The following is a 24,180-nucleotide window of genomic DNA, read 5'->3' on the forward strand; positions in this document are numbered from 1 at the left end:
TGATGTAATATATATATATATATATTTTTTTTTTCCACTAGAGGTCATGTCAGTAGAATAACATGTGATCAAATCATTGTTTCTTTAGCTTTACAGTTAATAATGTAATTCAGCTTGTCTTGTATATTGATGTATGCTCCAGATGATGATCTTGATGTGAAGATCGAAACGTTGGGATAATAAAAAAGTTTTTTTAACACGGCTGTAAATTCCATAAATTTTTAAAATGGCTGATCATCATGTAACTCTAAAAGAAAGAATTTTAACTTATGGATGTGAGAGCTGGGTCAGAAGTAAAACCCTTGACCAAAGACTAGAGATTGCAGATATGAGAGTCTTGAGAAAGATTAGGGGCATGAACAGATGGCATCAGTGGCAATATCATATTAAAAACGAGGATATTAGGAAAGAACTTGACATTGTTAGCATCAGGAATGTGTTAGAAAAACAAGGGTTCTCTGCCGGGTTGGCAGGAAATGACCCAGAGGAAGACCAAGATATAGGTGGATTAATACAGTAAAAAGTGCCTTAGAAGATAGAAATATAAGATCTGATAATATTGGAGTCTTGACAAGTAACAGACTGATCTGGAGGAAAATTGTAGATAGGAAGTTAGTAATGATGTAAATTTTTCATGTAGTACTATCATATCCTGTACACCCCTTGAGGATACATGGCAGGAATTTGATGATGATGATGAGGAGAAGAAGGAATTTGAAGTGTAATGGCCACATGGCAAACATTGTAAATACAACTCTGATGAAAATTACAATGCTGAAATGACATTGACATGTAGCAATAAGGAAGTCACTTTGATTTTTACAAAGATTTGATACAAACTCATTTGGACGACTGTGCATAGATCTGGTTGCTTGTTTCCAAGTTGATGCAGATAAAGTGGAAGTGCAAAAAAGTGTTGAAGATTTTGTGTTGCCGGCCTGGATGGCTAAGTGGTTAGCATATCCACTTTCCAGCCAATAGGCTGTGGGTTGAAATCCTGCTGCGGGCATGGATGCTTGTGATTGTCTGAAAATACTAGCGGTGGTGGGCTGTAGATGGTGTTGGCATAGATAATGCGGGTTCACTGTAGTCGGTGGATTGAGTAGAGATGGGGAGCTGTAGAGTTGTAGGTCTCCTCCCTCGATGAGTATTTGGATTCCTTTGGACTTCTTGGAGGTGTCACATAATAATAATAAGAAGAAGAAGAAGAAGAAGATACTAATCTGTGATATATCATGAGGAGAGGCTGAGAATTGGTGGAGTGCAGGCAGTAGAAAACAGGAGAAAGAGGGAGTGATATGATAGAGGGAGAAGAGAGAGAGAGAATAAGAAGGCATTCATGGAAGTTGAAGATGAAGTTAAAAAAGGTGTGGGAGCTAATTTGTTTTGTTGAAGTTGTCAATTTTCTCTCATGGAGCAGTGCTAGATTGAAATGGATTGGTTCATGAGTGCAGGTAGGTTTAATGAATTCAAGAAGGTATGACAGTTGTGTGGATGATGGGGGCTTTCTGTGATGAGTCCCTGACTACTTACAGATCTCTGGTACTAGTAATAATAATAATTTCATCTTTGTTATTTCTGATACTGTTGGTATTTCAAAGCATAACACAGTGAATTCTTAGGACACATGTTTAAACTGCACAAATTTAAAATTATGTGCAGCAATCATATTTGCATAAAGTACCATGAGAGACAAGTGTGATACCCATTTTCTCATTTTGTTTTGTTGAAGTTGTCAATTAGTCATCTATTGAAAGTGCTTTTTTTATTTTTGTGCTTATTTTTTTCCTATTTCATGTTGTTTATTATTATCATCATTAACATCCAACCTCCATGGAGTCAGAGACTCATTATATACAATACATACTATTGCACACAATGCTCATCCAACCATACCTTAAAATGATTCAATGTGTCTACATTCACAAGAAACTCAAATAATGCATTCCACTCACCAACCACTCTCCATGAAAAGAACCTTCTCCTCACTTCTTTGCTCACATCCTCTTTATACAATTCCAGCAATGGTCTCTTATTCATGAGTCTTTGCAATTTACATTCTCTCAATCTGTCCTTGTACTCCACATTTCAAAGATCACTGACCATTTTTGCAAACCTTCTGTAGACTCTTTCCAATATATCCTCGTCACCATGAAAACACGGTCACCTAATCTCTGCACAATAATCCATATGAGGCCTGATCAAGGCCTTATACAATAGCATTATAACCTCTTTATTTCCATGTACAGGTCCTCTGCATCATTGCCATTATCTGATGTGATGATGTCCTCACAACTTGTGCAATGCGGTACCTGAATTTCAGGTCCTTGTCTACCACTACTACCAGATCTCTCATCTCCACTACTTCCTTTAAAGTTTCCTCACCAAGCGCATACTTTGCATCTCATTATTGCTTACCAAATCTCAAAACTTTACACTTTGCAATACTAAACTGACAGTTTTACTTACATTTATGCAAGTATATTCAATGAAATAAAATTTAAGAAAATCAATCAAAGAAAATTTATGCAAGTATATTCAATGAGAAATGCTCAAATATGAAGATATAAAAGTTTCACAACAGATGCACTGCATAAATGCACTGCATTAGTCTATGGAATGAACCATACGAGAACAGGTTGAAGATTTGTGGGTTGCAGAAATCAGTTGATAGGCGGAAAAGGGAAGATATGATTGAGACGTTCAAATTGCTAAAGGGTTTCTATAGGATTAATTCAGAGGATATTTTTGAGATCAGGACTGGTGGTGGGAGAACTAGAGGACACCTATGGAAGCTGGGCTTCCATAGGTGTCCTCTAGTTCTCCCTCTATAACCACACTGTCCTCTATAACCACACTCTTGCCCTATGGAAGCTGGGCAAGAGTGTGGTTAGCAGGAGTGTTAGAGCTGGGTTCTTTACTTTTAGAGTGGAATAAGCTGCCAGAGTCTGTTGTGGGTGCTATGACGGTGAGTGAGTTCAAGACAAGGTATGATAGACACTGTGAGAATGTCGTATAGTTGTGTGGACATGATGTTTAGGGCCTCCCTCGATGAGTCTAAGGACTCTCTGCAGTCGCCCGTAATAATAGTAATAATAATAAATCAGAAGGCATGGTCAGAAGGAAGAATTCCAGATGATTAGAGTAGTTCTCAGAGTAGTTGTCTATAAAAAAAAAGGGGAAATCAAACTGAATGTGAGAATTAGAGGAATATCCATAAATACACATTAAAAAAAATATTTCATCTGATTCAATTACCTCTCAAGCATCAGCATTCATTAAAATTATACTGCCATAAACATGTTTCCTTTTACATGCAACATACCGAAAGAACTCTTTGGGATTACCTTTGGCATGTATTGCTAATTTCCTCTCATACTCTGATTTTGCCTTTTTTACCATATTAGTCACCCCACTGGCCTGTTTTTTGTACTGCTTATGTGCCTGCTGGTCACCTTTGTCTTGGAATTCTCTCCAGACACAGAACCTTGGAACCTTGCTAGAGCTGTGAATTAGATAAATATATCACCATGTATATTATGGAAATCTGCAAAACAGATGACATGCCCATGACTTGCTTATTCAACAGATGTCTGGCAACAGGAACAGTTTCAGATGAATGGAAAGAAGAAAAAATAATGGCACTGCACAAGGGAAAATCCAAGTCGGTACTGTTCAACTATAGGCCAATGTGTATATCATGTCCAGTGGTGTTAGATGTTAATGAGGCTGGTTAGAGACAGAATACAAACCTCAATTGATGAGAATGGAAATGTTTTGAGAGAGAGAGCAGCATGGGCTTATTAAGGGGAGGTCATACTTTAGTAGCTTGGTTACATTTTATAATAGGGGATTATTGTATTGGACAAAGAGATGCTTATATGGTCATTTTTCTGGATTTTGCTTAAGCATTTGACTACTGTTGAAATTGCGAAGGATGGGGATAGATAGTTATTTGTTAGCTTGGGTACAGGGATGGTTGACTGATGAGAATCAGCAAGGTTGTGTGTTGGGGTGAAGTGTCCCAAAACAGAAAGGTGACAAATGGGGTACCATAGATTCTATTCTGTGACCACTGTTGCTTAATTTATATATCAATTATATAGTTCAAGGTGTCAGAGTTGCAACAAGGTTGTATGATGTAGTTAGCACATCTGCTCTCCAACCAGCATATATTGTATACTTGTATAACTTGAATACTTGTATAACAATTTTATACAACCATAACAAGAACATCAAATCCATTCTTCAGTCCAACAGTATTGGGCTGAAGAATAAGCTGTAATTTCAGCATTTATCATAATAGAGGAATGTTTGCTTCAGAAGGCAGAAGAGGCAAGGGATCTGGGGATCCCGGTAGATAACTGAAGATCAGAGGACACGTTTTAAAGTTGTAAGAATTAATCAGAAAAACTGCTGCTATAATACAAAGAATGTTAACATGTATGGACATGGTAGTTTCACTGCATAAGGCGCTAATCAGGCCTCAATGAATTTCTATACACAGATCTGGTCATCTGGCTATATTGATGATAAGGAAACACTGGAGAGAGTGTAGAGGAAAATAACAATGACTGTCGGAAAAAAAAAATTAAACAATAAATTACACAATAAGCACAGTAATTAACTTTAATGAAATGAAAGTACAGATATTTCGTATTGAAAATAACAGTACATCATCAGTGTGCAGAATCTATTCCACATTTATATTAATTAAAAATTAATATTAATAAATAATATTATTAAAAATTATTTTTGATGGTTATATAAGAAGAATCTCCCAAACTTTTGGGAGAGAGAGAGAGAGAGAGACAATTGTTCCGATTCATATTTGGCCGACGTAAAAGGGCTTCGCAATTTTCTTTGAAAAGGCATTCATATTTAAACCTTCTCCTATGGGGAAGATGAGCGTCACCCCACTGGATACTGTTTTTAGTGTCAATGACTGTCTCAGACTCTTGAATGAATATAAGGAGATATTAAGGGAATGTGGTCTTCAGAGCTTTGGACTCCATGAAGGTTTGGAAGTAATACTAAATCACAGCTATTCTTTACTTTTATTTATAAAGTATTTTTACATAAAGTATGATATAATTAATTCCAAATGTTTTAGCTAGTTAAGAAATATAGTTTGCAAAAAACTTACCATCAAATGTAAGGCATTTAACGTCAACTATATTATCTATATTAGAAAACTTGCTACTCTGACTGCGGTGAATTCCATACTTATTATGACCTTTACGATCAAATCCATATTTGTCAAATCCATGACAGTCATATCCATATATATCATAGCATTCTCTGTTATATCCTTTAAGAAAAAAAAAGGGGAAAAAATGTTTCGGCAAATTCCCCACATTAATAATTGACAACTACAAAATACTTGTAAATTTTTATTTATTTCATATGTATATACTATAGAATTAAATTTGTTTTATTTTAAGCTAATAATAAAAATTCAGGTAGAAATAAGCTAAAGAGGTTTTTATTATTGGGCAGGAAGGATGAAAAAATTCACTCACCATCAGTACACTCCTCTCTAAGCATTCAAAACTAGATATTAAGAAAAGAATAATTCAATAGTGAAAGAATAACAAAATAAAGAAACACTTGGGGGCGGGGAACATATATATTTATATAACAGCATATTTCATGGAAAGCAATATGTGCCAGTACATATTCTTCTTTGCTAGCAGGAAGAGTTGAATAAAAGGGTGTAGTGGTGTGTTTTAAAAAGGCTCCTGTTTCAGATAAGTTTTTTGGAATAATTAGTTGAAAATAAATGTGTGTTTATGAGAGGATTGCTGTAAAAGTTGTGTGCTTGCAGTGTTTTTTGTTTTTAGTGTGTGGGCTGCTTGTTTGTTTAAGTTTGTTTATGGATTCCTTAAAATTAGAGCTTATAACTGGGAAAAGAAAGATGGCAGCTTTCTAAATGCAGGAATTTAATTTTTATTTCAATCATTTCATGAAACGTGAGGTGTGCTATATGCATTCATTCAATTATATAGATAAATTATGGATATTTAAGGTGGATGATAAGAGGATATGTGTGAAGTATGAGCTGAATGAGGACTTAATGATTGCTAATGTAATGAATGAAAGTGTTAGTAGCAAGGATGGTGAGTGCTTGTCTGATAAAAAAAAATGGAGATGGCGTAAAAGAGCAGTGAAAAAATTGGTAAAAAACGTTTTGAAAAAGAGAACAGGTGATCTGATACATTTCAAATTGATGGTAATCCAGATGAAAGTGATATGAATGAAGAGGAAGCTAAAAAACAAAGTGCAGTTAAAGGTAAGGTGGCCAACGGTGTTGACTGCAAAAAAAAGTGTATGGCTGGCAACAAAACTGAGAGTGAATGAGAGCAAAAATGTGATGCAACATTTGAAGGTTCAGTTGGTTAAGATGAGGCAAAGATGAACTGGATGTGGAATGAAGTTAAGAGAATTTGAGAAATGTATGGAAGAGTCAAGATGATGAAAATGAACAATATTGCTACAAAAGAGGACCGAAAAACCAGTGTGTCATTGTATGATGATTCAATTATTAGAGGTGCGCTGGACAAGAGGAGGCATAACGATTGTTTTCCTGGAGGTAGAATGAGTAGAGTAATTGAAGCATTGGATATGAGAAGTAAATGACCAAAAGAGTTGATAGTAATAGGGACAGATGACTTGACTGGGAACAAAGAATATGTCAGACTGGATATAAGGAGGTTGTTGAGATGGATAAACGATAATAGCATGATAGGAAAGATAGTAAGTGCATTGCCCAGGTATGACAGTGGTGAGATGAGGTAGAGATCAAGAATTATGAACGATATGAGGGTGGTCTGAAAAGTTCTCAGCCTCGACCATAGATGGCAAGACTATTGGTACAATTTTTTTTTCTAAATTGAAACATCTGTCATAAGCATCCATGTGAAATTGCAAATCATTCTAACAAGTAGTTTGTTTTATAAAGCTGTCTGAAGCAAAAGTGTTGCCAGTATCCCGTGAAATGGATAAAATTGAGTATTGTGCTAAAATTCTTTGTAAAAGAAGGTTTAATGGCAAGAGAAATTCATTCATAAAAGTTTATGGGGACTCTTCTCCTTTGTTTTTGAAAATTAAGAAATGGGCTGCCGAGTTTAAACATGGCCATACCAGCCTTGAAGATGATCCACGTGAAGGACGTCCAAAAAGTGTAACAACACCAGAAATCATTGTTCAAGTGCACGATATGGTATTGGATGACTGGCAAGTCAAAGTGCATGAAATTGTTGAGACTACAAGCATTTCAAAAGAATATGTAGGATATATTTTGCATGAAGAATTGCAAATGAAAACGCTTTGTGCAAGATGGGTGCTGCGCTTGCTCACAGCAGATCAAAAATGCACCCACAAGAAAATCTCTCAACAGTGCTTGGAGCATTTTAACAAGAATAAAACTGATTTTGTGCATCGATTTATTACTATGGATGAGACCTGGATTCACCATTACATGACATGACAGCAGAATCCAAACAGCAGTCAAAACAGTGGACAGAAGCCGCTTGTTCAGCACCAAAGAAGACAAAGTCGGTGCCATCAGCAGGAAAGGTCATGGCATCGGTGTTTTGGGATGCTAAAGACATTTTGGTAAAACAAGGGTAAAACGATAACCAGGGAATATTATTTTTCGAAAATTTTACTTTGAATCAAGAGGTGATTGCAGCTGTAGATAGGTGTTTTGCAGATCTTACTGAGAACCACTACAGGGATGGGATAATGGTGCTGGAATAAATGTAAGTCTTAAGGGATAAATGCATTAGTCGTTTTTTTATTGTTAGGCCAAGAACTTTTCAGATCACTCTCATATGTTAGCAGAAATGTGTGAGGAGAGAGAAGTGTAGTTTGTTAATGTGTGGAATGAGTTTGAAGGATGAAATGAACTGTATAAGAGTGATGCACTGCATTTGAATTGTATTGGTGTGTGTCACTTAGAGAGACTGCTCCTGGGAGATAGAGAAGTGAATGCAGAGAATGAATCTGATCAAGTGGGAAGCAATGTGAAAGAATGGGAGAGTAAGATAGGAGAGATTGAAGAAGTGGTTATGAATGAAGAAGTGATTGGCATGAATATAGAGTATGAGAGAACGGGTGTGCAAGACAGACAGGTAAATGGCGAGGCTCAGGGTGGACAGGAGAACACAGTGTGAGAAAGGCTGATGTTTAAACAGGATGTGAATGCATGTGTAGTCAAAAAGGGAAGGGAATGACCTGGGATCATGCAGAAACAGTTGGATTTGAAACAGAAGGTTCTAAGATGAATAACAAGGGAAAAAAAGGCTCGAGCTAAACAAGGAGAAGTCACATCAAATAAGTGGTATCAGTGGAATAGATAAAGATCCAGAAACGAGCTGATACATTTGTATGCAAATATTAGAAGTATAGGAAATAAGGCAAATAAAATGGTTGCATTAATTGAGTCCATTCACCCAAGAATTGTGGAAATAAGTGAGACATGGTTGGATGAGAATGACATACTGACAGGAATAGAGATGAAAGGGTATAATGTATTTCATAAAGATAGAAATGGTAAAAAGGGATGGGGAGTGCTATTGATGATATAGAAAGAGTTATTTCCATACAAGGAGTTTTGAGGCAGTATGGTGTGAGATAGAGGTGAAGAGAATGAAATACTTAGTATAGTGGGATGTTGTTATAGACCTGGTAATGTGGATGGTAGTAAACATAAAATATATAATCAAATTAGCCGAGCAAATAAGAAAAGAGTGATTTTAATTATGGCAATATATATAGACTGGGATGATAAGAAGCAACTGGAAGCAAAGAAAATGAGGTTCTTCAGGTTTTGAGAGATAAACCTCAGGCAATATGTAACAGAGGGTATAAGAGGATGGAGAGAGAGTGTCTCGGATGTGATCATCTAATCAGATGATCATATAAATGAGATGTCAAATCTCCCTCCAGTTGGTTAGAGTGACCATGAAGGGATTAGTTAGGTGGTTGGCAATGTGAGGACTTCCATGAGAAAAGGGTATATGTGGAGCTACAAGGCTGGTGATTATGAGAAGCTCAGGAGAGAGCTTACATCTGTAACATGGAATGGGGGTTGGATGGAAAGGAGATCAATGCTGCTTGGGTGATATTCAGGAACTATCTAGTCAATGTCTAAATGTATTGTAAAGGCCAGAGGTTAAATAAGATAGGCGTGAAATAGATGAATGAAGAGATTAAGCTTGCAAACAGAGGAAAAAGTCATTAGAGATAACATAAAAGGAGTAGTAATAATCAATTCCATGAGGAATACGAAGTACAGGCAAGGAGGGTGACTCATTTGGAAGAGTAGCAAATGATTAGTATGAGCAGCAGTTACCTAATAATGCCAAAAAAAAAATCCTAGGGAGTCTTTTGATATGTAGCCAGCAATAACAAGAATGATTACGGTTTCATTGATTGGAGAAAATGATATAAGGAGATCTGCTGCTTAGGATATAGTTGAGATATTAATTAAGCAGTGTTGGACATGGGAGATGGATACACAAAACAGTAGTATACTTTTGTTGATAGTCAAACTATGGGAGGGTGGGATATGAGACTTTATAATACTCATGGAATTGATTACCACTTCTTTTATGCTGCCTCCATAAAGTTTCTTGAGGTTTTGAGGGACAACTACCTCAGACAGTACGTAACAGAGGGCACACGAGGATTGAGGGTCTTGGATTTGATCATCTCATCAGAGGGTGTAATTATAAATGAAGTCTCAAATCACCTTCCAGTTGGTGAGAGTGACCATGAAGTGATTACCTGGGTGGTTGCCAGCAGTGTTAGGACCTCTGTGAGATAAGGGTATATGTGGAACTACAAGGCTGGTGATTATGAGGAGCTCTAGAGATCTCCTCTTGCTGGTGTAGAATACATAAGGAGTTAGCTGGAAAGGAGATCAATGCAGTTTGGGGGATATTCAAGGAATGTCTAGTAGAAGCAATGTCAAAATGTATTCCAAGGGTCAGAAGGTTAAATAAGGTGGGTGTGAAATGGATGAATGAAAAAATTAAGCATGCTATACAGAGGAACAAAATTTCAGTATGACTAGCAGTTAACTAATGAAGCCAAGAAATATCCTAGTGAGTTCTTTCAATATGTAGTCAGAAAAAAAAAAAGAATGATTATGGAAGGATGACAATGATTGCAGAAAATGGTATAAGAACAGCCTCTGTAGAAGATATAGTGGACTTTATGAACTATTTATTAAGATACTTAATGAGTAGTTCATAAAGGTCTTTCATTCCTGAGAAGGTGACATCATGGAAAATTTGAGAGCAGTTGATGATGAGGAGGAGAGACTGACTGTAAGTGAGGAATAGGTATATGGGGAATTGATCAAACTTGATATTAATACCTTGATAATATATCGCCACATATTCTGAAGGAATATGACAGGGAGTTGGCATCTGCCTTGACATATTTTTGTAATATGAGTCTTTCACTGGGTTGAGTTTCAAATCGGTGTGTCAGATGTGGTTAAGGTGTTGGAGAGGCTGGTGAGAACCAGGATCCAGAATTGGGTTGACAACAATGGTATTATCTTTGATAGACAACATGGATTTGGTAAAGGGAGGTCATATTTGAGTAATCTACTTACTTATTACAATAAGGTGACAGCTTCATTGGACAGAGGAAGGGATACAGAGTAGTAGACTTAGATTTTACAAAGGATTTTCATAGATTTCTGTCTGATAATTTGATAGTCAAACTAGAGTGGATGGGATTGAATATTAGATTAGTGCATTGGATCAGTATAAGCAAGTTGTGTATGAGGGAGCAATATCCCGGAAGAGGAACATGACTGCTGGTGTGCCTCAAGTGTCTGTTTTAGGGCCATTGCTGTTTTTAACTTGTGTGTTAATGATATCGACAAAGAGATGGATGGGGATATTCAGTTGTTTGCAAATGATGCAAAGTTTGGAACTATAAAGACTAGAGAAGATGTTATGACTTTACAAGAAGACTTGAATAAATTGAGTGAATGGGTACAGAAATGGGGATTGAGCTCAATATTGCAAAATGTCAGGTTTTAAAATTTGGGAAACAAAGATGGGTTGCAGAATTTATGCTTGGTGGGGATATAGTGTCGAGAGGTAGTTACAGGGTTGACACTGCAGAGTTCTTTCGCTTAGAACAGAGGGAGGGAGCGAGGACAAGGAGCCATCTCTGGAAGTTATGAAAGGAAGCTGTGAGCAAGAGGGGGTAAGGAGTAGTTTCTTTGCATGGAGGGTGGTTGAACTGTGGAATGCATTGCCTGATAGTTCAATGAGATCAAGGAATGATATGATAGATTGTGTTTTCTAGGGTGGACCTCCTATGATGAGTATTTTGACTCCATGGAGGTCTGAATAATAATAATATGAGTAGCCTAGTTGTGAATATACTTCATGTGCAAAATTTGTTTATATAGACTGGGAAAAGGGATTAAACAAGAATATAATTCTTTGGCAAGTATAATTTATTTTCTAACCAAGTGAAAAAAATTTTATATGGTAGCGTGATAGTAATAGAATGAATCCCATCTTGTTAGCAGCCAATCTTCTCATCTCCATGCAGCTTATGAACTGCAGATAGGTGCAATTGATACTTTGAATATATGAACTTTGCATGCAGTAACAGTCCCTTTCAAAAATATAGTCTTCTCATACTCGGGGTTGACCACACACTACACCAGACTGGAAAATTCTCTACATGGATGTTTGGATTTTCTCCTGTACAGTTTGCGGACATGGACTTTTAGTGGAATGAAGTTCCACTAAATAAGTCCATGTCTACAAAATGTACATCTCCTTCCACCTTTTCTTGAATTCACAAAAATTCAGCTTGAAAGTCAAAATCACTTTCCATTATTTCAAATAACAATCTTGGTATATATATATGATTTCTGCTTATCTGCTTTGCAAATATGCTCTACACTTTCACTGCTGATTCTCTTCTCATGAGTACATCACTATATGGATTTTTTGAAGTACTTGTACATCTTGAGAGTACGATGCACTTTGATTTATTTTAATTTATCATGAATTCTTGAAACTGCTTTTTTGAAAATTCACATTTTCATTGTCTTTGGATTTGACATATTTCTAAATTTCTAAACACTACTTCAAAATTACTTTTGCACTTCCATCTCCCTCAACTGTTTTTTTTTTCTTTTTCTTTTGCACCTTGTACCATATTTTCATGTTCATTTAATAACTGTTCTTGCATTATGGTTATAATTTCACTTCTGTTTTTGCAACGAATCCCATCTGTTAAGTGTATTTTCTGCATGTTCAATGCCCAAAATAAAAGGCACATTTAAATTGGGTTCCACCACAAATATATGATGTGCAAATGTATGGTATGCACATATACATATACCAAAATACACACATGCCCATAAAATGAAATATGATTAAAATATAAACATATAATTAAAAGGTAACAAAATAACAGAAATAAAAAAACTTTCTTAACTAATTGGAACATCATTTTGAACCATACCATTTTGATGGAAACCATATCTATTATAACCTCTGCGATCATATCCTGCTCTGTTGTAACCCTCACGATCACAGCCATCTATGTCAAAATTAGATTTTGTGTCATAATTCCCACTGTAATTATAACCAGAAATATCATAACCTGCCCTGTCATATCCATCTCTGTCAAATCCTTGACGATCGAAGCCTGTAACACATTTAAAATGATTATATATAAAAAAAAAAGAAAAGTCATAAAAACATTTAATTTATATTAAAATTTAATCTCTCTCTCTCTCCAACACACACTCATACATAAAAAGTTTGTAAACCATTTTAATTAAATGGATATTGTCAGATTTTGTTTATGAAGTGAATAACAGTAGTACAAAAAAAAAAAAAAAAGTAAAAATGGATTTATTTCATTCTTGTTACAATGACACTGTCAGAGAGAATAAGGAAATGGTAAAACAATACAAAACTGACAAATGCCATGTAACATGCATTTACTAATCCAGTCTCAGTCACAGCTACCTGAGCAAGAGAATAAGCTTTTAGAATTAAAATAATGGAATAAGGAACAATGACATAAAGAAGAGTTATGTTAATTAAATGTGTAAGTTAACTGTATCATCCATGTCTTTTTCCTTCAACAACAACAAAAAATAATCATATTGCTTGTATTATCATGTGTAATAATTCAAATTTTATAATCTGTAATAATTCTACCAGTTCAATGATGATTTTTGAGATGCATGGCTAAAAATCTGAGTTTCCAGGAAGAAAACCCTACGTGTGTATCAGAAATATGTCTTTCCTATTGTTTACTTAATAGTAGTGTTAAGCAACACATTTAAGATTGTGAATACATATGCAATGCTACATTATGCATAGATTTTTGAACTTTTTAATTATTGTGTTTAACCTTTAAGGTGTCCACAGACTTTTCATAAGATATCTCACCTGATCAATAACAAATCTCTAATATTGTGTCTCAGTTAAACTCTTCACATTCACAACATTTATGGCAAAGTATCATTTACAACTATCCATGTATAAAATATATTATGCTTTCAATGCTCTCTCTCTCTCTCTCTCTCTCTCTCTCTCCCCCCCCCTCTCTCTCTAAACTTTAATAAAACTCCCAGGAATGATAATTCATCTTCTCCCTCCTCCCTTTCTCTCCATCATATGAAAATGCAAAAATGCAGTCAACTTAAATGTCTCTATCATATCACCTTTCTTCTGCATAAACCATCAAGCAGTAAGCAATTTACATTCTCTCTCTCTCTCTCTCTCATAACTAACACTTCTGATATTGTAGAACCTCTAATTTAGTCAGGTAATAATACCTTTAGGATGGAAAGACCTATACTCAAATCTCATCTAAAATGCAAAAAAACCATCGTAAGGGAAATCACACACACACACACACACACACACACACACACACACACACACACACACACACACACACACACACACACACACACACACACGTGTGAATTCAAGGTTTTTCCTCCAAGAAACGTGTTTTCATTCCACAAAATAGGCAAACTAGCTGGAGAACCCACATGCCAATTAACAGATATAATCCACTGATCTCATACCAAAGGCCAACCTAGTTGGCTGAGTGGTTAGTGTATTTGCTTTCTAGCCTAAAGGCTGCAGGTTCAAATTCTGCTGTGGCCATGTATGTTTGTGATTGTCTTTCTCCTTCATACATTCATTCATACAACTATATATACACTCTCCCCAGAAGGAGTGGGTCACTATGGGAGAAGTAAACCCAACTAATTAATCAGAGGATTCTTCACCAAGTGGAACATAAAGCTAAGAAAAAGAATCCACTGGTCTCATAGCTTTAGATTCTTGGGCCATAATTTCAGCCAAGCCATGATAATATACAGCATCAGTTATATGTCAATAGATCCTCTACAGAATTTCCTTATCACCACAAACACCAAGTGATCATATTTGTATATGTTATTTCAATGTGATCTGAAGCACTTGTACCACCACCACCACCACCTCCTTATTTTACTTTCCTTTCCTGAAACGCTGCTTTTCAAATTTTATCGATATCTATCATGCAATCAATTTCCTATTCATCTTCCCAATCTAAGAATGGTTGATGCTATCCAGAAGAAAGCAATCCACTTAACAGATGGATCCAGTAACAATTCCCGAAAGCCAAAAATCATAACATCCTATGAATATTGACTAAGAGTTGCTCATGTTTTAGCCTTTTCCATAGGTACCTTCATGGGTTCTACTCCACTGAACAAGCCACCATGATTACTCCACTTTAAATGCAAAAATATGAGCAACTCTTAGTCAATATTCATAGGATGTTATGATTTTTGGCTTTTGGGAATTGTTACTAACTTAATTGATATTTTGAATCTTGCCTTCGTGGAACAGAATACATTGGCGGTACTCTTGAGGTCAACAACACTGGCATTGACTGATGCGATTAGGTGAGTGTCATGAAAAATCGTGTGCCATTAATGCAATCTTTCAAGTATGAATCAATGTTGTGAGTAAATCAATGTTGTGAGTAACATGTATGAGTGGCAAAATGTGAGAGAGATGTTTGCGGAGACACTGAACAGGAAACAAGAGAAAGTATGGATGTGTGTAGGAAGTGCGACATTTAGTTAGACTATGAGTTAACAAATGCTAAACAAACTGAAGAAATGAGAGATAGCATAAATGAAAGAAATAGAAACGAAACAAAAGCTAATGAGTCTGAAAGAAAAAGTAAGTGATAAGCAAGTAAAAGGAAGTATAAATAAAGAAAGACTACAGGAGTGTGAGAGAGAGTGAAATTGTAAGAATGGAAGATATGATGAAACAGTTATTCAAAATGAAATCAAAAATTAGGAATATTCTGCCAAGAAGGGGTATATATGGAATTACAAGGGCGGGTGATTATGACAAGCATAGGAAGAAGCTTAAATCTGCACCATGGCATAAAACACTGCAGGATAAGGATGTTACTAGTGCGTGGGAGATAGTTAAGGATCATCTGGAGAAAGCAATATTAAATTGTATATCTAAGGCAAGGAGGATTAATTAGGTAGGCATTAGATGGAAGGACAGGTGTGGCAGGAAAATCACAACCAGCAAGTGGGACTGATTATAGACCTAAAAGTGAACTGTTGTGTTTATTTACAAATTCAAGGAGCATCAGAAATAAGGGAGATGAAATTGTTTCACTCACTGACTTTGTTCACTCCAAAATCAGTGGAATAAGTGAAACATGGTTGAGTGAAGATGTTATCCTAATGGGAATATAAATAGAAGGATACAGTGATTTTTGCAAGTATAGAAAGGGCAAGAAGGGAGGGAGTACTGATGATGACAGCAGGGGAATTATGTCCACGCAAGACAGACATGAAAGACGAGAAATAGTGGCAATGGTTTTTGAGGCAGTGTGGTGTGAGGTAGAGGTTGACAGGAAGGAAGATTTAGTTGGATGTTGCTATAGGCCAGGGAATGTGGAGGGAGGTGATGAAGAAATGTGTGAACAACTTGGGTTAGTGAACAAAGGAAGAGTGATTATCATGAGCGATTTTAATTTATGGCAGTATAGATGGGAATGATGAGATAGCATTTGGGAATAAGGAAAATGAATTTCTTGAGAGACAACTATCTCAGGCAGCATGTAAAGAAGAATCAAGAGGGAGAATTAACATTTCACCAGATGATGATGAAATGATCAGATCTAAAAATGTTCATCTCTTGCAATATCACTTCCTGTGTTTTCTCACAGGATTATGGCAGGGGCATACCTTCACAACCCTCACAAACTGTTACATCCTAACACAGCATGGTTGACCTGTTCTTTGGCAGTCAAATACATCTTCTGTATCATCATAATGGTTAATAGTTTGATACAGAAACATCCTACTGATCCTGAGCATTTGTAGCCTGTTGAAATTAACAGGCGACAGCATTCCAACCTTGTGAAGTGCTTTTACAGCTAGACAGTTCTCATAATATACCCACTGCATGTTAACCCTTACAGCTAGACAACACTCTCTCTCTGTTCATAAACATGTGAATGTTGGCTGCATACAGCACCACTTATAGAATTGGGCTCATGCAATTCTGTGGGCAGCATGGGGGTGTGAAGAAGTGTGAATAGTATTTATGGCAAGACTGTGCTTAATCCTCTTAAGGGAAATCCTTCCTTGCATTATACTTAGCCTGACTAGCCAATGTATTCTCATACTGCACCATTCCCTTCCTCATCATGCTTGTTACTTTTCTAGCCTGTACATCACGCTCCTCATCTGGTCACTGCCTACCATTTTATACATCTTACAACATCCTTTTCCACAACACCTGCTAATTTCATTATTAATCCATGTTGCTCCTACATACAGTTATACATTACCCATTTCAGAAGTAATTTAATCAGTCCATGTTCTGTTAATAGCTTTCACTTGCAAGTTATTACTTGTATCCAATGTAATGTAATCAATCCTATGTTCAGTTAATCACATTCACTTGCAACCACGATGTTGATGTAAGCTGACTACAAAACTTCTTATAATCACCTGTCTTATAATTCCTTGTATATTCATTTTTTTAAATGAAACTTTTCTCTTCTTTACTCTCCTCTCAAGCCAGCACTCATAATCTACTACTAATTATTTATAATACTAAAAAATCATTTACAATTACATCTGATTCACCAAATCCACGCTATAAATCCTTATATAACTCCATTCACATGTTGTCTAATGTATCTATAAATTCAGTTTTTATTTCCATAGCCTGGTTTCTCTTTCCTATCCATATTCATCATCATTAAATGCCTAATATATACCCTCAAAAGGTGTACAGGATACTATGATAAGTACTAATCCTGGTATCCACTTTAAAATTGCAGGAACTTCCTCACAGAAAAATGGCCAATTTCAAGAACAGAAAATAGCCCCTTCTTAGGATGCAATTAAAATATTCTTTGGACATAAAATTATGAGCATGTGTAGTCTTTTTAAATTAAACAGAACATTAAAAAATTAGTACTACTTCTAAAAAACCGCTAAATAAATAATTAAATAAACTGGTTGATTGTTTTGATCAATCACATCACTCCATGGTCATGCCACAATTTCAAAATCAGAACACATGTAGACTATGTATTACTTAATATAAAGTCCAGTGTATACAATATTATTTATAGTATTTTTGAAAGCTTTTCTCTTTGCACTTTGTGATATGCCTTTTCCAGATCCCCCAAAACTAAATATCTTGTTATCTGTGAGAGTCAACATGGATTTGTGAAGGGGGCACTCTTGTTTTAGCAATATGCTAGCCTTTTATGATAAAATTACAAGAGCATTAGATGAGGGAAAGGCATATACTGCCATTTTCTTAGACTTAGCAAAGGCATTTGACAGGGTGCCACATGATAAGCTGATATTTAAGTTGCAGCATATGGGTCTGGATGTCAGATTGGTCAACTGAATTCAGGATTGGCTGTCCGATAGGTATCAGAGAGTTGTGTATGGTGGAGCAGTTTCAAGGAAGCAGAGGGTTACAAGTGGGGTCCCACAAGGCTTAGTACTGGGACCTATATTGTTTAACCTTTATATCAACGACATTGCCAGTGGATTGCAAGGGGATATTCAGTTGTTTGCAGATGATGCGAAGCTGGGAAGGATTATTAGTAATAGTGCAGATGCGGCAGCCCTGCAAGAGGATTTGAATAAGCTAGATAGATGGGCAAATGAATGGGGGTTTCAGTTTAATGCAGCAAAATGTAAGGTCTTGAGATTTGAGACACATCGATGGGATGTTGCATACTCTATGGAAGAAGTTATACTGGAGGAAGTAGGTGAGACAAGAGATCTGGGGTTGATGATTGATAGGAACCTGAAATTTAGGGGACATATTGCAAAGGTGGTGAAGGTAACACAGAGGATTGCTGCAATTATGAGAAAGACACTGACCCGCAGAGATAAAACAGTTATCATTCTGTTGTATAAGACCCTGATCAGACCACACTTGGACTATTGTTCTCAGATTTGGCACCCAGGATTTGAAGGGGATAAATTAACTGTGGAAAGGGTACAAAGGCAGATAACAAAGATGGTTTCAGGACTGTACAATGATAGTTATGAGGATCGGCTGAGGGAATGTGGACTGCAGAGTTTGGTGAATAGAAGAAGGAGAGGTGATATGATTGAGACTTTTAAATTGTTGAGAGGTGGTTACAGGGTTGACACTGGAGAGTTCTTTCACTTGGTTGAACAGCAGAAAGGAGTGAAGACAAGAGGCCATCCCTGGAAGTTACAAAAGGAAACCGTGAGCAAGAGGGTGAGGAGTGGTCTCTTTGCATGGAGGGTGGTTGAACCATGGAATGCATTACCTGATACAGTGGTGAGAGCAAGAACGGTCAATGAGTTCAAGGAGTGGTATGATAGAAGTTCTTCGGGGGGGGGGGGGACCTCCCCTCGATGAGTCTTGATAGACTTTGTGTTTCTTAGGAAGGACCTCCCATGATGAGTCTTTTGACTCCATAGAGGCCTGAATAACAATAATAATAAAATAATAATATTCTTGTTGAGTGGCACTGGTTATGAGGCATTGTGGTGTAACATGGAAATAGACAGAAGAAATATTTAGTTGGATGTTGCTATAGACCAAGAAATGTGGAGAGTGGTGATGAAGAAATGTATAAACAACAAAGGAGGGCATGCGAGGATCAAGAGTTTTAGATCTGATCATATCGTCAGAGAATGTAATTGTGAGTGGGATATCACACTTTCCTCCAGTTGGTGAGAGTGATCATGAAGTGATCGGCTCAGTTGTGGCTAGCCATATGAGCACTCCTGTGAAGAAAGGATATACAGAATTATATAGCTGGTGATTATGACAAGCTTAGGAGACAGCTTGGAGGTACAGCGAGGAATGGGGGGTTTAGTGGTTAGGAAATAAATGCTGCTTGGGAATTGGCAAAGAAATATATAACGGCATCAATTTCATGAAGGGCATAATGGGGAAAAAAAAAGCCAGGAGAGTGACTCAGTTAGTAAGGAAAACAAAAGTGCAGTATGTGCAGAAAACGGCAAAGCAGGTGAAGAAAAACCCTAGAGGGTTTGTTAGATATGTGGCAAGTAGAAGGAAAAATGAACATGGTAAGATGCTCTTAATGAAGGAAAATGATAAAATGGTAAGTGCTGCTGAAGACATTGTTGAGGTATTCAGTGATTGATTTATAAGGGTGTTTCATCCTGATCAGGGTGGAATCATGAGGAACCTAAGTGTAGAGAACATAGGAGAGGATGGCTTAATTATTATCATTATTATTTGATGCCTTATAAAGGCATTATTACTATTAATAAACTTCTGGACTAAATATGCTACTTCAAAGAATGACAAAAAAAATCAGGTCCTCATATGCTCGCTAATCATATTCTTTAGATAAACCTTGTTCTCTTTTCTACAATTTCCTATTATTCTTCTAGTACATTTCTTATGTTTGATTACATATGTATTTTCCACCTAGCCACTAAATTGTGTAACCTACAAAGCCTTTCATTTACTCACATAGGAAACATTCCACAGACCTAACCCAATTTTAATGAAATATCTCTAGATACTCTTTACCATTCCTTCATCTCCAAGAAACCCAGATAACCAATCTGAGCAGTAGTCCAGTATTAATGCCTTATAAAGGCATCCACGTCCATAGCACAATTGGAAGAACGATGGTACATTGCACCTTTCAATCAAAAGAGGCCTAAGTTCGATTCTTGTCATGATGAGAGGAATCTTTATATGGTTTTTTTTTCATTTTGTGGTGAGTTAGCCAATCTCATATGAAAGTAGCAGGGTATTTTCCTCCCAGAAACTTAGGTTTTTTTCATCCCACATACAGACAAATTGTCTTTGAGAACACACGCAAAAAATACTAGTATGTTAAAATGGTAGAAACAGAGTTGTAGAGTAGGCACCCTCCTTCAATGAGTCTTTGGACTCCTTGGAGGTGTCACGTAATAATAATAATAAACAGAGATACTAACTTCCTTATCCCTAGTGCACAAATGTATGCTGAAAAGTTGTAATCACCATGAAGGAATTGAGGTAGAACCATGTAACTTACACGTTATTCACTTGTTACAATACTGCTGTATCATTTGCAAGAACTGAGAAAAAAGTCTTTCCCTTGTTATACAAACCAGTCCTCAGCTGCACATATGACTTCATCATCTGTGATAAATTTTGTTCCTTTCAAGTGTTTCTTTAAATTTGGGAATAGGAAATAGATGAGGCCAGGTCTGGCAAATAGGGTGTGTGAGGCAGACATTGAAAGCCCAAGTTATGTATTGTCTATTTGGATTCGTGAGCAGTGTGAGCAGGTGCATTGTCCTGAAAAAGCAACACGCCTCTGCTCAGTTTCCCGTGCCATTTTCCTTCAGTATCTCACTCAATTCCTTCAGAGCTGTTGAATAAACTGCTGTTATAACAGTTTCACCTCTTTTGAGGCACTTGGTAAGGATTACACCATCCATATCCCAAAAGACAATAGCAAGAATCTTCCCTGCTGACTTTGAGTTCAGGACCTCTTTGGCAGGGGTATCTCTGCCTGAACCTTTGTGTCTCTACTCTATTGACTGTTGTTTGGTCTATGGATCATAATGATCAAGACATGTTTCATCAACAGTTACAATACAAGCCAAAAAATTTGCACTTGATTTTTTCAAAATGACCTATAATCCCTTGGAATGACAACACAAATTCTCTCTTTTGGTCGGAATTTAAACATTTGGGGACCCACTCCTCCGAGAGCTTTTGCATGTCTAGATGTTGGTAAATAATAACCCTAACTCATTCTCTGGATATTCTCAGAGTCCTTGCAATGTTGTTGGCTGGTATTCATTTATCATCGAGGATCATAGCATGCACTTGCATCGATGTTTTCAGGTGTGATGCTGGAAAGTCTTCCTGACCTGGAGGCATCTGTTGTCTCAGGATGCTCAGTTTTAAACTTAACTACCCATCTGGCAACAGTTGGATATGCTAGGGCACAGTCCCCTAAAGTCTCACACAAAGTTTGTTGAATTTCAGTAGCAGACTTTTTTGCAGTACAAAAAAACTTGATGACAGCCAGCATCTCTGTGTCTTTGAATACCTAAAAAAAAAAAAAAGACAAATTAGTACAATTTGATGAAACATGGGAGTTTAAAAGGTTTTAAGATATGTTCTTTCTGGTGGTTATATCAGATGCTTTAATATCATTTTTGTTCTAGGTGTTTATCAGAACTTTTACTGACATCCAGAGTACTCAGTATCTGAAACACACTCTCCTCCTGTACACTCAATGAATTTTAACTCCTTGTTCACTAACACTCCCAGATTTTTAAGTTCATCAATTTCTTTTTATTTTTTCATAAGGTATCACAAATACCATTGCTATATGATACTCCATGAAATAATTTACTACCTCTGTCTTGAATCCTCCATTACATAAAGGATCTTGAGGATTCCTCAAGATCCTCCCACCTCGAACACCATAAGTAAACACAGTCTGAAAAATAACAATACCAATTCTCTCATGCTTCCCTGTAATACCCATGCAACTATCCTTTGTAATGATATACGCTATATTCACATTAAGATTTTGCAATATCCTGATTATCTCTAGTTTATTTGTTCTCTACAAACATATTCCATCCCAATCATTTATGGTATAATCTCTACCTGAATGATGCATCCTGGAAAAATGATTATTCAGTCATTTAACTATTTCTTTGTTGCTTCATCTTCCTACTAACTACATTCATTAAAATCATTTCATACTCATTCTTCTTTTTATTCACTTTGTGGTGGAGAATTCTCTGTGATTCCCTTTTAATTCCTCAGCTAATCTTCTCTTACATTTGAATTTTCTCTGAATAAAGGTACCATAAAGGTTCCAGTTACTCTTCTGGTCTGTGCTTCATACTGTCAGGAGTTGATCACTACATTTCTACTTATATTCCTTATGTGGTTTCTTGAATGATATATCATCCATTTAATTAACCCGATTTTTCCTCAATCTCTGAAATGCATCTGATAATGCTTGCTCACAAATTCCATTTCCCATATATTGCTAAGATCTTGTCTTAAATTTTGTTTTTTAATGCTATCATCATAATTAATATATGGTTAATATATCAATACAGAACTGGAAATCTGGAAATAAAGACATCTGACTAACAGTAGAATTAACAATAACATAATAAACAGTAAATAAGGCAATAATCATTCCTAATATAAGATACATAGTCCAGTCAAAATATTATGACCATCGTCCTAATAGATCCCTCTTACTGCTAGAACTGCCATTATTCAATGTGGCATGACCTCTGTAAGACTTTTGAAGATATGCTGTGCAGTGTCATTATGGAAGATAAGCCATATCAAAAGCCAGATATCTTGATCTATATAATCCCAGAGATGTTCCATGAAATTCAACTCTGAAAACTCAGCAGCCATGCTAATAATGGAAGTCACTGTTGTATTCAGAAACCCACTATCAAGCAATAACAGCAACATGGCAAGGTACATTACACTACTGGAACATATCTGTGGAAAGAAAATCACCATGAAAAGTGACCTATCATTCCTGACACTCAGCTTTATTTTCTCCATGTTTTGAATGGTTCAATGATGCTTCAGATGCAAATTATAGACAAAGTCACCAATAATTAGGTATAAGCACTGCTTCTGTGATTAATTACCGATTCTCTAGGCTCACACAGAAGAGGGTATGTTGGATTGTGGTCTGGGACAATTCTTCTGGACCATTTTCCCCTTGGCTAAATTCCATGATCAGCCATTTTAAAGTTTTTGTCTATGGGCTAGCACAAGGAAGGATAAGTTGTATTCACCATGAACGCTGATAAGGTGTGTCAACACCCAACTGATGGTGGTAATAGAGAACATCAACAGAACAGTAACTCGCCTGTCAATTACTGTTCTGTCCAGTGTCCTCTTACTCTTGGAATACCTTAACTACATCACTCCATAAACAGCCTACAACATCAGTAGATTCCTGAACAGAACCCTTCAACCACTGAGAGACAATCATACATTTTTTGAAGTCCATTGAATCACTCCTTGTCCACATCAACCAGAAACTTCAAATGAACAATACATCACATACACTTTTGGTATCATGCATACTGGATATCACTATGATACGTGCCAGCTATTAGGATGGAATGGCCAATTACAAAATAATCGGGAATGGTCATCATTTTTTTTTCTCAATATTTTTGACTGGACTTATTATGAGAAAAAAATTGTTCAGAGTCCTAAAAATTACCACATGGGAATCATAATAAACTCCTCAAAATTAGTATTTCTATCTCATTCAAGGACTTCATTACCACCATCGGCTGCACTTACGGCATCCCTTATATTAGAGAAATAGGCCTTACTACAATAATCAATGACATATTAAATTGCTACACTTTGCAAACAATGCCTTAAAAGTTCCAACTCAATTAAAAGGAAATAAATCCCTTTCCCACATTCTGCCTTATCCCAATCTTAACATGAATGATGGGAGGAGAATCCAAAGGCCATGGGCTGACCTCAACTTCCACTCCACCATTAATCACTTCTAGTACAAACATCCACACATCTCATCTGGATAAGGATTCCTAGAAGTCAAAAA

General features: G+C 36.4%; 1 protein-coding gene across 3 annotated transcripts in view; it reads right to left on the minus strand.

Annotated features, from left to right (window-relative positions):
• The window catches only part of LOC150093698 (kielin/chordin-like protein), a 1,333,292-nt gene that overhangs the window by 957,837 nt on the left and 351,275 nt on the right, over nt 1-24,180 (minus strand). For all 3 annotated transcript variants that reach the window (XM_090412628.1, XM_090412627.1, XM_090412629.1), the window contains 2 exons: nt 12,517-12,702; nt 5,147-5,311 (listed from right to left, as the gene is read on the minus strand). In XM_090412628.1, coding sequence (XP_090268754.1) covers nt 5,147-5,311; nt 12,517-12,702 — 351 coding nt within the window. The remainder of the gene's footprint in view (nt 1-5,146; nt 5,312-12,516; nt 12,703-24,180) is intronic.

The sequence above is a fragment of the Typopeltis vanoorti genome, chromosome 23, assembly GCF_054136105.1.
Source record: "Typopeltis vanoorti isolate ZY-2024b chromosome 23, IOZ_Tvanoo_1.0, whole genome shotgun sequence".
Classification (NCBI taxonomy): Eukaryota; Metazoa; Arthropoda; class Arachnida; order Uropygi; family Thelyphonidae; genus Typopeltis; species Typopeltis vanoorti.